The sequence below is a fragment of the Nothobranchius furzeri genome, chromosome 13 (assembly GCF_043380555.1).
Source record: "Nothobranchius furzeri strain GRZ-AD chromosome 13, NfurGRZ-RIMD1, whole genome shotgun sequence".
NCBI classification, from domain to species: Eukaryota; Metazoa; Chordata; class Actinopteri; order Cyprinodontiformes; family Nothobranchiidae; genus Nothobranchius; species Nothobranchius furzeri.
The window spans coordinates 62,474,375-62,486,874 of record NC_091753.1 but is presented as its reverse complement, the minus strand read 5'-3'; the positions used below and the strand labels follow the sequence as shown (position 1 = coordinate 62,486,874).

Below are 12,500 nucleotides of genomic sequence, written 5' to 3'. Positions count from 1 at the left end.
GTGTGTGTGTTTGTGTGTGTGTCTGCGTGTGTGTGTGTGTGTGTGTGTGTGTGTGTGTGTGTGTGTGTGTGTGTGTATGTGTGTGTGTGCGTGTGTGTGTGTGTGTGTGTGTGTGCGTGCGTGCGTGCGTGCGTGCGTGTGTGTGTGTGTGTGTGTGTGTGTGCGTGCGTATGTGCGTGCGTGTGCTTGTGTGTGTGTGTGTGTGTTCTGTCTTCTCCATCCCCAGTGAGTCGTGGAGGATGGCTGCTTATACTGAGCCAGGATTCTCTGGAGGTTTCTTCCTGTTAAAAGGGAGTTTTCCTCTCCACTGTCGCTGCATGCTTGCTTAGTATGAGGATTGCTGTAAAGTCACTGACACTAGTCAGTGACTCGATGCGACCTGCTGGGTTCCTTATATAGGAAACATTATTTCTGATTGGCTTAATGAACTGACCTGAATTGGAATGTTTATTATGTGAAGTGCCTTGAGACGACTCTTGTCGTGATTTGGCGCTTTATAAATAAACTTGAATTGAATTGAATTGAATTGGACCCAATATTCTTATCCTGCAGTAGGTTATGAGTCCCGAAGGCTGCAGAAGACGCAGGACTTCTTATGTTTCCTCTTTGAATAAAGATTGTCTTCCCTTGCTCATAAATAACTTTATAATTATATAAGTTTATATGATCAGATTTTGTTGAATGACACTACGTTTAAATCCAAAGTGTTTTACTAACGTGTCCAATACTCTACATTAATGAATGACGGGTTAGCATGAGTGCTATTCCTATAATCAACTCAACTCAACTCAACTTTAATTTATATAGCACCTTACAGACAAAGGCATGCCACTAAGGTCTCGTCTCGTCTCGTCTTCCTCCGCTTATCCGGGTCCGGGTCGCGGGGGCAGCATCCCAACTAGGGAGCTCCAGGCCGTCCTCTCCCCGGCCTTGTCCACCAGCTCCTCCGGCAGGACCCCAAGGCGTTCCCGGACCAGATTGGAGATGTAACCTCTCCAACGTGTCCTGGGTCGACCCGGGGGCCTTCTGCCGGCAGGACATGCCCGAAACACCTCCCCGCCACTAAGGTGCTTTACAGAATTACAAAAATTAAAGCCCTCAGCAGCAACGACTTCATGGGTTTTAGGTGTTTTTGACCAATCAATGTCTCTTGAAGGCCACTCAAAAATGGTGGTCCAAAACTGTTTTACTTTCCTTGGCATTGAATGTGCTACTACTAGTTTACCCGTTTAATTATAAATTCACTAGGATAAATACAATAAAGTTTATCTCTCACCAAATAGAATATTTACTAAGTAATCACAATCTAACCATAGAAGCATTACTCGGTAAATATGACGTGTGTGTGTGTGCGTGTGCGTGTGCATGTGTGTGTGCGCGCGTGTGTGCGCGCGTGCGTGGCAGGCAGGCAGGTAGATAACGTGATGATAGGCGGGGGAACTGAGAGACCAGGGAGTTCGGCTGTAGCGTGTTCGAATGATGCAGACGCTGAGGTGCGAGCGTCAGGAATAAACATACATGCGGTTTGATCTAGGAGTGACCGCAGGACCTGACCAGAAGGAGGGCAGAGCGGATACTCCAGAGTAGGAAAGAGTTGACTTACTGAGTCGATGATAGTCGGGGAGTTTGGTAGTCCATAATCTCATGTGTCGGACCGTTGAAACGATGACGAGGCGAGAGGGCGAGACTTCCGTATAAAGGCTGGGAGTGATGACGTAGGTGGCGAGAGGGGTGCTGGGAGTTGTAGTTAGGAGGAGAGATCCTGGTTGGAGGAGTGATGTGGGGCTGGAGTCGTGACAGGACCCCCCTCTAGGGACGGCCCCAGAAGTCCCAGGCCTCTGGGCCCAGAAATCAGAGATGAGGGTTGAGTCCAGGATGGAGCGAGAAGGTTCCCAGGACTGCTCCTCGGGGCTGTAGCCCGCCCAGTCGACCAGGTACTGCTAGCCGCGGCCCCGACAGTGGACATCCAGGATGCGCCGGACGGTGTAAACCAGGTCGCCTTCCACAAACCAAGGAGGGGGCTCCAGAGCAGGGGGAGAGTGGTGAGGTGGAGAGTTGACGTCGGGCTTGAGCTGAGAAACATGGAAAACAGGATGCATGCGGAGAGAAGCATGCAGGCGGAGGCGGCAGGTGACAGGGTTAATGGTTTCGAAGACAGGGTATGGTCCAATGAATCAGGGGGTCAGCTTACGGGATCCGGAGCGGAGTCGGAGGTTGGCCGTGGACAGCCACACCCGGTCCCCTGGTTTGTAGGTTGGTCAAGGGCGGTGGCGACGGTCGTGGTGATGCCGATATTGAGCGTTAGCATGGAAGATGGAGGATCGCACCTTGATCCAGGACAGGCGACAATGGCGGACCATGTAGAGTGTGGCTGGCACCCCCAACTTCAGCCTCTTGGTGTTGGAACAGTGGTGGCTGGTAACGATGACATGTCTCAAATGTGGACATGCCTGTGGCAGAGGACACATGCAGATTGTGAGAAAGTTCCACCCAGAGGAGGACACAAGGCCATTAGGATGGTTGAGAGGACACAAAACAGCGGCGGTAGCGGCCGAGTTGTTGATTGGTCTGCTCGGTCTGACCGTTGGTTTGGGGGTGGTAGCCATAGGACAAGCTAGTGGAGGCCCCAATCAGCCGGCAGAAGACTTTCCAGAACCGGGCGGTGAACTTGGGCTCTCGGTCCGAGACGATGTCGGAAGGAAACGTGTGAAGCCTGACTACCTGCTTCAGCAGGAGTTCAGCAGTACGTTTGGCTGTAGGAAGACCGGGTAGGGCGACGAGATGGACAGCCTTGGAGAGGCGATTGGTGATGGTCAGGATGGTGTTGAGATTATTGACGGTTGGGAGACCTGTGATGAAGTCCAATCTGATATGGGACCAGGGTCGTTCTGGCACTGGGAGTGGTTGGAGTGGATCAGGTGCAGGTTGGTTGAGACTCTTGGCCCTGGCACAGATGGCACAGGAGGAGGTGAATGCTTGGATGTCTCTGGTCATGTTGGGTCACCAGAAGGCACGTCGTAGCAGCTGTAGAGTGCGTAAGAACCCTGGGTGGCTGGCGAGACGTGAGGAGTGCGCTCAGACAAGGGCCTCCTGGCGGCAGCTCATGGGTAATTGGAGGCGGTTGGTGGGCGTCTCTGGGGGAGCAGGGTCGGCCAGGAGGGCGGACCGGATAGAGTCCTCCAGAGGCCAGTGTATGGCGGCCAGGAAGCGGGTCTTGGCCAGGATGTGAACAGGATGAGAAGAAGGGATGGAATGAGTGAATTGCCAAGAGAGGGCGTTGGCTTTGATATTTTTGGAACCGGGGCGGTAGGAGATGGTAAAGTTGTAAGACTCGAAGAACAGAGACCATCTGGCCTGGCGGGGGTTGAGTTGTTTGGCTGATTGTATGTGGATGAGATTTTGGTGATGGGTCCAGATAGTGAAGGGTTCTGTAGTTCCCAGCAACCATTGCCTCCACTGCTCAAGGGCCCATTTGATGGCAAGAAGCTCCCGGTCCCCCACGCCGTATTGGTGTTGTGTAGGTGAGAACTTTTAGGAGAAAACCCCACAGGGGTGGAGCTGCTGGTCTGGACCCCTTTGGGAGAGTACGGCGCCGGCCCCGAAGTCGGAAGTGTCCACCTCCATGATAAAAGGCTTGGAAGTGTTGGGGTGGATCAGAACAGGAGCGGTAGCGTTGGACCAGCTCCCAAAAAGCATGGGTGACCTCGGGAGTCAGGCGGAAGGGTGACAACTGGGAGGATGGTTTGGTAAGTTCAGTGAGGGGAGATGCCAGGGTGCTGAAGTTACAGATGAACCGCCTGTAAAAATTTGCAAAGCCCAGGAAGCTCTGTAGTTGCTTGAGGCTGGTGGGTACAGGCCAATGGGTTACGGCGTGCTGTTTTTGGGGCTCCATGGCCAGACCCTCCGAGGTGATTGTGAAGCCCAGGAAGGACATGGATGTTTGGTGAAAGGCGCACTTCTCTGGTTTGCAGTATAGTCTGTTCTGGAGGAGCCTGGTGAGGACGGCCCGTACATGCTGTACGTGGTCTGCCTCGGTCTGGGAGTAGATAAGGATGCGGTCGAGATAAGCGAATACCAAGCGACCCAGCATGTCTCGGAATACCTCGTTGATGAGCCTCTGGAAGACTGCAGGGCTGTTACACAAACCGAAGGGCATCACAAGATATTCCCAGTGACCAGTGGGTGTGATGAAAGCGGTCTTCCACTCGTCGCCCTCTTTAATCCTCACCAGACTGTAGGCACTTCTCAGGTCCAGATTGGTGAAAAAGCGTGCCTGGGAGATAGTCGAGTGCTGTGGACATGAGAGGCAGAGGGTGGCGATCCCAGATGGTGATGCAGTTTAGCCCTCGGTAATCTATGCAGGGGCTTTCGTCTTTACAAAGAAGAAGCCGGCAGCACCGGGGGAGGTGGTTGGGCAGATGAAGCCCTGGGCGAGGGCCTCGGCCACATAGTCCTCCATGGCTTGTGTGTCTGAGGGGGCCAGGGAGAACAGATGACCCCTCGGGGGAGTGGTGCCGCATTGCAGCTGAATCTTCATATTGTAACGACTATGAGCCTGTGATGATAGGCGGGGGAACTGAGAGACCAGGGAGTTCGGTTGTAGCATGTTTGAATGACCCAGACGCGGAGGAGCGAGCATTGGGATCGAGCATTTGATCTAGGAGTGACCGCGGGACCTGACCAGAAGGAGGGCCGAGAGAATACTCCAGAGTAGGAAAGAGTTGACTTACTGAGTCGATGATAGTCGGGGAGTTTGGTAGTCCGTAATCTCATGAGTCTGATCGTTGAAATGATGACTGAGTAGAGGCGAGAGGGCGAGACTTCTGTATATAGGCTGGGAGTGATGAAGTAAGTGGTGAGAGAGGTGCTGGGAGTTGTAGTTAGGAGGAGGGATCCCGGTTGGAGGAGTGATGTGGGGATGGAGTCGTGACAGATTATCACCTCTATAAAACTTGTTGCGTTTGTAGCTGCAACTCTCCTTAACGATTGTGACCCGTGGGTTAGTGGTGGCCCTTTGCACCCTGCTGGTGTACAGATACCCTAACCAGAGGCGGCGTTACCATTAGGCAAAGGTAGGCGATTGCCTTGGGCCTCAAAAACTTTAAGGGCCCCATGATGAACACTTAACTAATATGTTTAAGGTATGTTTCGCTCTGAAACGAGTGAACCCTGTCATTGTAAAAAGCATTGTAATGAATTGGCATGGGACTGCTTTCTGTGAGTGTTTCAATGTCCCCCGTTGCCCAGCTACCGTGGACTATTCCATCCACAACGTGTTACGTATCAGCGGAGCTGCGGAAGCGAAGAATAGAAGAGGACGTTTGTTGTCTGAGAAGAAAATGAAGCGAAGTTATCAAGTGGGTCTGAAAAACTTAAGAAGCAGGAAGAAAGCAAAAAGTTTGTGTCAACCCTGCTAAAGGTCACAGAATTTTTTCACGGTGCTACAGCAGAGTAACACCAATGAAAGTCGCAAATTTAATGCGGCAAATAAACAAGCTGCCGCTAGCATTAGAGCTAGCAATGCTAACGCTTTTAGCGAAGTGGAGGAGTCTGTTGCTGGAAGCTCAAGTTGTGGTGATGCAGGAGGAGAGGAGCAGAGGAGGAGGAGGAGAAGAGAAGAAACAATCTACAAAGCTCAAGAAACAGGGAAAGGAGAGAAACAAGATGATTAAAGGAGCAGAGGAGGAGGAGAGAAAGAAACAAAGCATTCAAGGCAAGACTCAGAAGAGAGAGAGAAGGAAAAGAAAAGCAAAGGTAGAAAATGGTAACTTTGACATGGTTATGTAATTCTTTTTCTGTATCTCCATATTTAACCATTTTGTACTATGTTTTATTGCTTCCTTTAGTGAAAGCAGACCAACTAAGGCACGAGATAGCGGTGTTTCACCGGAGAAAATGAAAACGAAGAGAATAAGTGGGTGGGCAATGAATCAACACAAACATGAATGTCATTATTTTTGTACAAATCCAATGATTCCATGCTAAATACATTTGTTAAACACACTCTTTTTTCCATTCAGATGCAGTTCCAGAGATTCTTGACATCAGTGCCATCCAAGACTGGACCAGTGAAGAAGTTTTACAACCTTTTTGTAGTAAGAATTAAAAAAAGAAATCAGAACAACAGCTGTGGAGGGCCTTATGTCTTTGCTTGCCTTGGGCCCCCAAATTGCTAAATCCGCCCCTGACCCTAACCCTCCCACATGGAAACATATGTGAGATGTTGGCAGGAGAAATGAAGGGGTATGAAAATGAATGTGGTTAAAGCTGTGTACTATCACTGTAGTCCTGCTGGTGTGTCTGTAATTAACAGCATAATCAGAAACAACTGCTTCGTAATTACTCAGTATTAATCATTATTCACTTAAACACACAGCTGGAATTATTCCCAGTGGTAAAGCAGCATGACAGTGGATGGTGGCCTTTCTGTAAAGGGAAGCAGAATAAACAAATGAACTGTTTCTCTGAACCAATACAGATGTGCATCATGCATTTCCTTGCCTTTCATGTTGTATGAATAAAAAAAGCACCTGACCACAAAAGCATGTTGTTGTAAGATGTTGTAAAATCATGCTGCCACTTCCTTGAGAATCTATCTGAGTCTCACAGCCATCAGGTTTTCTTGCCAGCACAGTAACGTGTGCGTGAGAGAGCCTCTAAACGTATCGTCTGATGGGTGACATTTGACCTATTCTTGTTTTCTCTTCTTGCATGAAACGATGTGCACCTGAAGACCGATGTCGGCAGCGCAGATCTGCGGTTGGGCTGATTCCATCGGTTTTTCCTCAGCTCTGTTTCATTACTACAACCTTAAGGTGCAGTCTTCGTATCATCTCCCTTTACAAATATGTGAGCGAGAGTATGTCACCAAACCCGTGGCTTGTTGTGATACTGACTGATGGATCTTCATTAGATCTTCATTAGTTGCAAGAAAAGTTATGTGAATCCTTTGGGATTCTATGGATTTCTGCACAAATTAGTCATAACGTGATCTAAGTCACAATCACAGACAGTCATAGTCCGAGTAAACTAAAACCACAGACACAATTAAATGTTTCCATGTTTTTATTGAACACACCATGTAAAATTTAGTGGCCAGGGCAACTTTACCAACATCTTTAATCTCACCTCTGAAACATACAATCCTGGAAAATACTCATCCAGTAATTGAGAACATCCCATTCTCAATGATTGGATCAGAACCCAGACATCAGATTGCTCCTCTGAGCATCTCTTCCCTCGGCCCTCCGACCAGCCCCATACGTAGGAGACCTCTGATAACTCAGACCAACAACCTTTAGCATGGACCATGGCCCACAGCCCATACCTCAACAACAGGGACCAAAACCCACCCTGGTACTCACCAACAACTCCTGCATCTGTGCAATCTGCCTCAGATCATCAACCCGACTGTAGAAACAAAATCATCAGAATACTCCCAAACATGATTTCTTCTTCCTCAGCATCAGCGTTAACCCCATCTGCATGGATTTAGTTGAGCCTTCAGAGCCATCAAAATATTAACTTCATCTGAACCTTTAACTTCTATTTTAGACCCAATCCCAACCCAAGTGCACGGCCTGGCCAAAAGTAAGTCGCCACCAAAAAAGGTCAAACACTGTAATATTTCATTCTAGCTTTGATTACAGCACACATTCACTGTGGCGATGCTTCAATAAGCTTCTGCAACGTCACCAGACTTATCTCCATCCAGTGTTGCACTAATGTTTCACCAACATCTTGCATAGATGATGGTGGAGTCTGACTGCTGCACAAAGATTCTCAATGGGTTAAGGTCTGGAAATGATGTTCATGCTCCCTGAACCACTCTTTCACTATCTGAGCCTGATGAATCCTGGCATTGTCATCTTGGAATATGGCCGTGCCATCAGGGAAGATGGAATAACCTGGTCATTCAGGATATTCAGGTAGTCAGCTGACCTCTTTCTTGGAGTACATCCTGTTGCTGAACCTAGACCTGACCCACTGCAGCAAGCCCAGATCATAGCCCTGCCCCCACAGGCTTGTACAGTAGGCACTAGGCATGATGGTGCATCACTTCATCTGCCTCTCTTCTTACCCTGATGCACCATCGCTCTGGAACAGGGTCCATCTGGACTCATCAGACCAGCAACTCGTTGCACCAGTTGGGGTTACATAACTTGTTACCAGATGGCTGCCCATGCAGTAATTATCCAATAGGAGGCTCACACCTATTTGCTTACAATTTTTGGGCCGGCCAGTATTTTTAAAGAAGCATTTCCTTTGGTTACTGCCCCCATTCTAGATATAATCAATCTATACTTAGTAAATGGGTATGTACCACAGGATTTTAAGGTTGCTGTAATCAAACCTTCACTTAAGAAGCCTTCTCTGGATCCAGATGACCCAATGAATTATAGACCAATATCTAACCTTCCATTTTTATCCAAAGTCCTGGAGAAAATAGTGGCCATCCAAGTATGTGAGCATTTAAACACTAATGATCTGTTTGAGGAATTTCAGTCTGGTTTTAGAGAGTATCACAGCACTGAAACTGCATTAGTGAGAGTTACAAATGATATTCTCATGGCCTCAGATAAGAATCTTGTGTCTGTTCTAGTCTTGTTAGATCTCAGTGCTGCCTTTGACACAGTTGATCACAATGTTCTCGAGAGCCTGTGCAGCTTCTCTAGAGAGAAAAACACTTAGAGAAAACTTAAAGTTAACATCTGAAGTAACAGGGAATTATTCAAATGGAGAGTAGTGGTAGAAGAAAGTAGTCCGTACGTCCTCCAGCAGTCTAAGCAGAGTTTGAATTACGGGGGAACCCAGCCATCAGACAGACAACTCCCCCTGCATTGTCACCGGACTCCCCCAGAATCCTGAGTGTGTTTCGAGGCTGAGTCTAAGCCTATAGCAGCATAACTACAGAGATAACTCAGGATAAACTAACCTTTTGGAAGGAGGCATGTGGGAGGCAGGGCCAGGGAGAGCCGTCTTTACCGACTGTATCGTTGCTACATGCTTGCTTATATGAGGATTACCATAAAGTCATTTACACACCTATATTGATTTTCTGTTGTCTATGATTTGAAATATTCCAATTTTCATTTAGATAAAAGCCGAATTAAAAGGTGCACGAGGACGCGTAAAGACCAGGAAAACACCAGACCGTCCAGGTGTCGCTCTGGCTGCATGCAAGAGGATTGTTGGTGTTTTAGCAGAAGGACTGTTTAATAAATGATGCTGTCTGCTCCATGTTCAGATGGCTCCACTCACTGACAGAACACACGTGTGTGTGTGTGTGTGTGTGTGTGTGTGTGTGTGTGTGTGTGTGTGTGTGTGTGTGTGTGTGTGTGTGTGTGTGTGTGTGTGTGTGTGTGTGTGTGTGTGTGTGTGTGTGTGAACGAGAATGATAAGTGGACACTTGGAAAGATAATGCTTCAGCAACTCTGTCTCTGTCACACACACACACACACACACACACACACACACACACACACACACACACACACACACACACACACACGCACACACACACCATTACCATTCTCTATGGAATGTTTGCTGTGATGGGGTCCAGTTACGGGGGGGGGGGGGGTCTCCAGCCTCATCTCAGCCAACAGGGAAGAACCTCAGTGGAACGCGGGCAGAACCCAGAACAACCATTAAAACCTCACTTTTATTGTCTTTAAACCAGTTTCTAAGTAAATAAAACACATTTTTGGGACACAAACAACAACATGTAACGTAACAAACTTCATTCTGATAGCAGGTGAGTAAAACACAATATTTTGTTTGTAAAGACAAAGTCATGCATCCTTTTTTTCTACATTTTCAGCAACAACAACAGAAAAAAAACAGATTTAAACAACATTCAAAGCTATTTACTGTTGTTGTTTTCCTCGGAGGGTAAACAAACACTGACATCATCAGCTTGTGTAAGTCTGACCTCGGTGTGTGTAATTACGCAGCCGTCTACGGTCCATCTGGAGTTTTTCAAAGTAAAGCTGAACGTTGCTGGCAGTAGTTCAGCGGGAGTGAAATACTGCAAACGTTCTCGGTCTGTTGAAACTTGCAGAAACGACGTTTGAAGCTGTTCAACACAACGTTTCCATGACTTTAAACCTGCTTAGAAAACAGAACATTTGTTATTTCTGTCATATTTAGTGTTTGCTTCGTTTAAATGATGGTTTTTGCCTCATTTTACTTTTAAAGGTTTAATTTTACCAGCTGTGTAACGATGAGAGAAATAAAGCTGCCGTCTGCCTTCCTCCCCCCTCCCTTCATTCCAACACTGCCCCTTCCTCGACACCTCCCTTTCTCCTCCCTCCTCTGGGTCAGAGAGGAGCGATCAGCCTGAACCAGCAGAGCCGGTGGAGCTCCCACACAGCACGGCTTGGATCCAGCCCGGAGGACATCCCGATGGTAGGTCTGCTGACAGCAGTCTGTGTAGGCTCATGAGATGGTTGCATTAATGCTGCAGAGCTGAGAGTCCGACGTGCTCTCTTTAATCACCTTTAGGAGAACCCGTTGACAGCTTTGTTGCAGTCTTGTTTTGGGAGAAATCCCACAGAGTGGATTACGTCCGATCGCTCCAGCGTGTCTCTTACAGTCTTGTCTCTGTACTTTCAGACAGACGCCAGCATGAGCGGTGATTCTTCAAAAGCAGTAGGTCCAGGACATCCAGGATCAGAGTAAAAGTCGTGCGCCCAACCCAATCTCCTGAAAGCTCATTCACTCATCTCTGCTCTGAGCCCCCACCCCCACCGGCCAAGTCCTCAGCAGGCTGAAGACAGACTCCGTAGGCCAGCAGCTCTCAGATAACCCCAAACCTTCACCAGCGGCTCTGATGGAAGCTCCAACCCTGGCTCAGATGGAGGAACTGTGTCACCCATGCCCTCCCTCTCCAGAGGGGGAGACAGTGTGTGCAGCTCTGGTGCGTTACGAGAACACTTTGAGAGATGCCATCAGAGAGATTCGTGCAGATGTGAGCAGCTTTAAACTTGGTGTAGAGCACCGTTTGGAGGAGACAGCCAACCTGAGGGCTCCTCTGGGACGAGCTGTGGCTCAGCTCCAGCAGGAGAACCAGCAGCTCAGGAGTCAGCTGGAGGCTCTGGCAGCTCAGGTGGAGCTCCTGAGCAGCATCTCATGTGACAGGAGCACATTTCTGAACAACCACAGCAATGGCCTACATAACATACAGGAGAACCAGGAAGACGTGAAGGAGGTGGTCCATGGAAAGGGCCAAGCACGGACTCAGACGATGGGAAACCAGACACAGACCTACCTCAGCCTGAGTCAGTCCAACCGGGCCACCGTTCCTTCTTCTCCCCGCTCCAGCAGTCCTCCGGAGGGTTCCTGTGGAACAACGGCCCCAGGGTCCAGCAGCAGTCCCTCCATCACACGATTCTCCAGCCGAGCTACTTTCGCTGTGTGCAGCAAGACCAGCGTGAGTACAGCGCTTCTCCAAGAGCTTAAATAGCTTTAGCTTTTCAGTAACTTCAGCTATTATTAGTTATTAAGGTTATTTAACACGCTGGATATCAATTTGTCCAAAACTCACTTTAAACTGAGTGAATTTACATTCAAGGATCAGCACAAGGACTCCATTTAGATTCATGGAAGGTTACTTCTTCTTCACCGGTGTGTTGATGTGATGGGGCTCCCACATTCAGCTGTTACAGCTTCCTGCTCTCCTCCCAAGCCTGAGACCCAAGGGTTCCTGAAAAAGCAGCTCAAAGCTCTCCTCTTCAGGCGTTGGCGTGAACTCCTGTGGACGCGCGGCTCGTCCTGTGGCCTCTGTGTGTTCCTGCGTCACCTTTGGGATGTTGAGCATCTTCTGACCTCCATCTTGAACGGTGCTACACGTGAACCTTTACTGAAAGCCGCCTGTTTTTGTCAGACATTAGCCGTGATGCTGCATGTATGCACCAACCTCGTGGTCCACTGTGAAGATGTGTCCACTGTTTGAAGAGATTTGACTATTTTTTACAGTTTTCCTGACAGTTAGCTGACTGTGTCTTGCCACCACCCTTACCCTAGCTGCTAAATGTTCTTGTAATTTTAAAACTCAAACATCTCTGTGAACCAGAGAAAACTCATCCATCCGTAAGCGTAGCTGACCAACTACCTCACACCACACACTCTGCACCACCAGTGCAAACACAGATCCAGCACCAGAGCTAGTTCAGCGTTGGTCATGGCCACATTTGGACTTTGTCTGGCGCTCTCTGTGCTGTGGCCGTGAGGATGTGTCATGGAGACACCGGTTGTGTCACTGCGGTTGCACAAGAGCTCCTCACCAGGATGCTTAAGGGTTTACGAAGGGCCGTAATATGAGACAGGCGGGCTCACGGGAGGTGAGCTTAGTGCGGCGGAGTGTTTTCTCAGACCTGAACCGAGTACGTGCTGGGAAATGTTGACCCCGATTAGTCATTTTTGCCCTCTTCCTGCTTGTCCCATGTGGAAACAGTTTGAAGGAGTTACTTGCGTTGCCTCATAGAGCAGAACATGGT

General features: G+C 48.6%; 1 protein-coding gene across 2 annotated transcripts in view; it reads left to right on the top strand.

Moving 5' to 3' along the window:
- The first annotated feature begins 10,624 nt into the window (after positions 1-10,624).
- smtnl (smoothelin, like) overlaps positions 10,625-12,500 on the top strand; it is a 12,448-nt gene continuing 10,572 nt past the window's right edge. For both annotated transcript variants that reach the window (XM_015976449.3, XM_015976448.3), the window contains exon 1: positions 10,625-11,434. In XM_015976449.3, the coding sequence (XP_015831935.3) occupies positions 10,835-11,434 (600 nt within the window). In that variant the 5' untranslated portion in view covers positions 10,625-10,834. The remainder of the gene's footprint in view (positions 11,435-12,500) is intronic.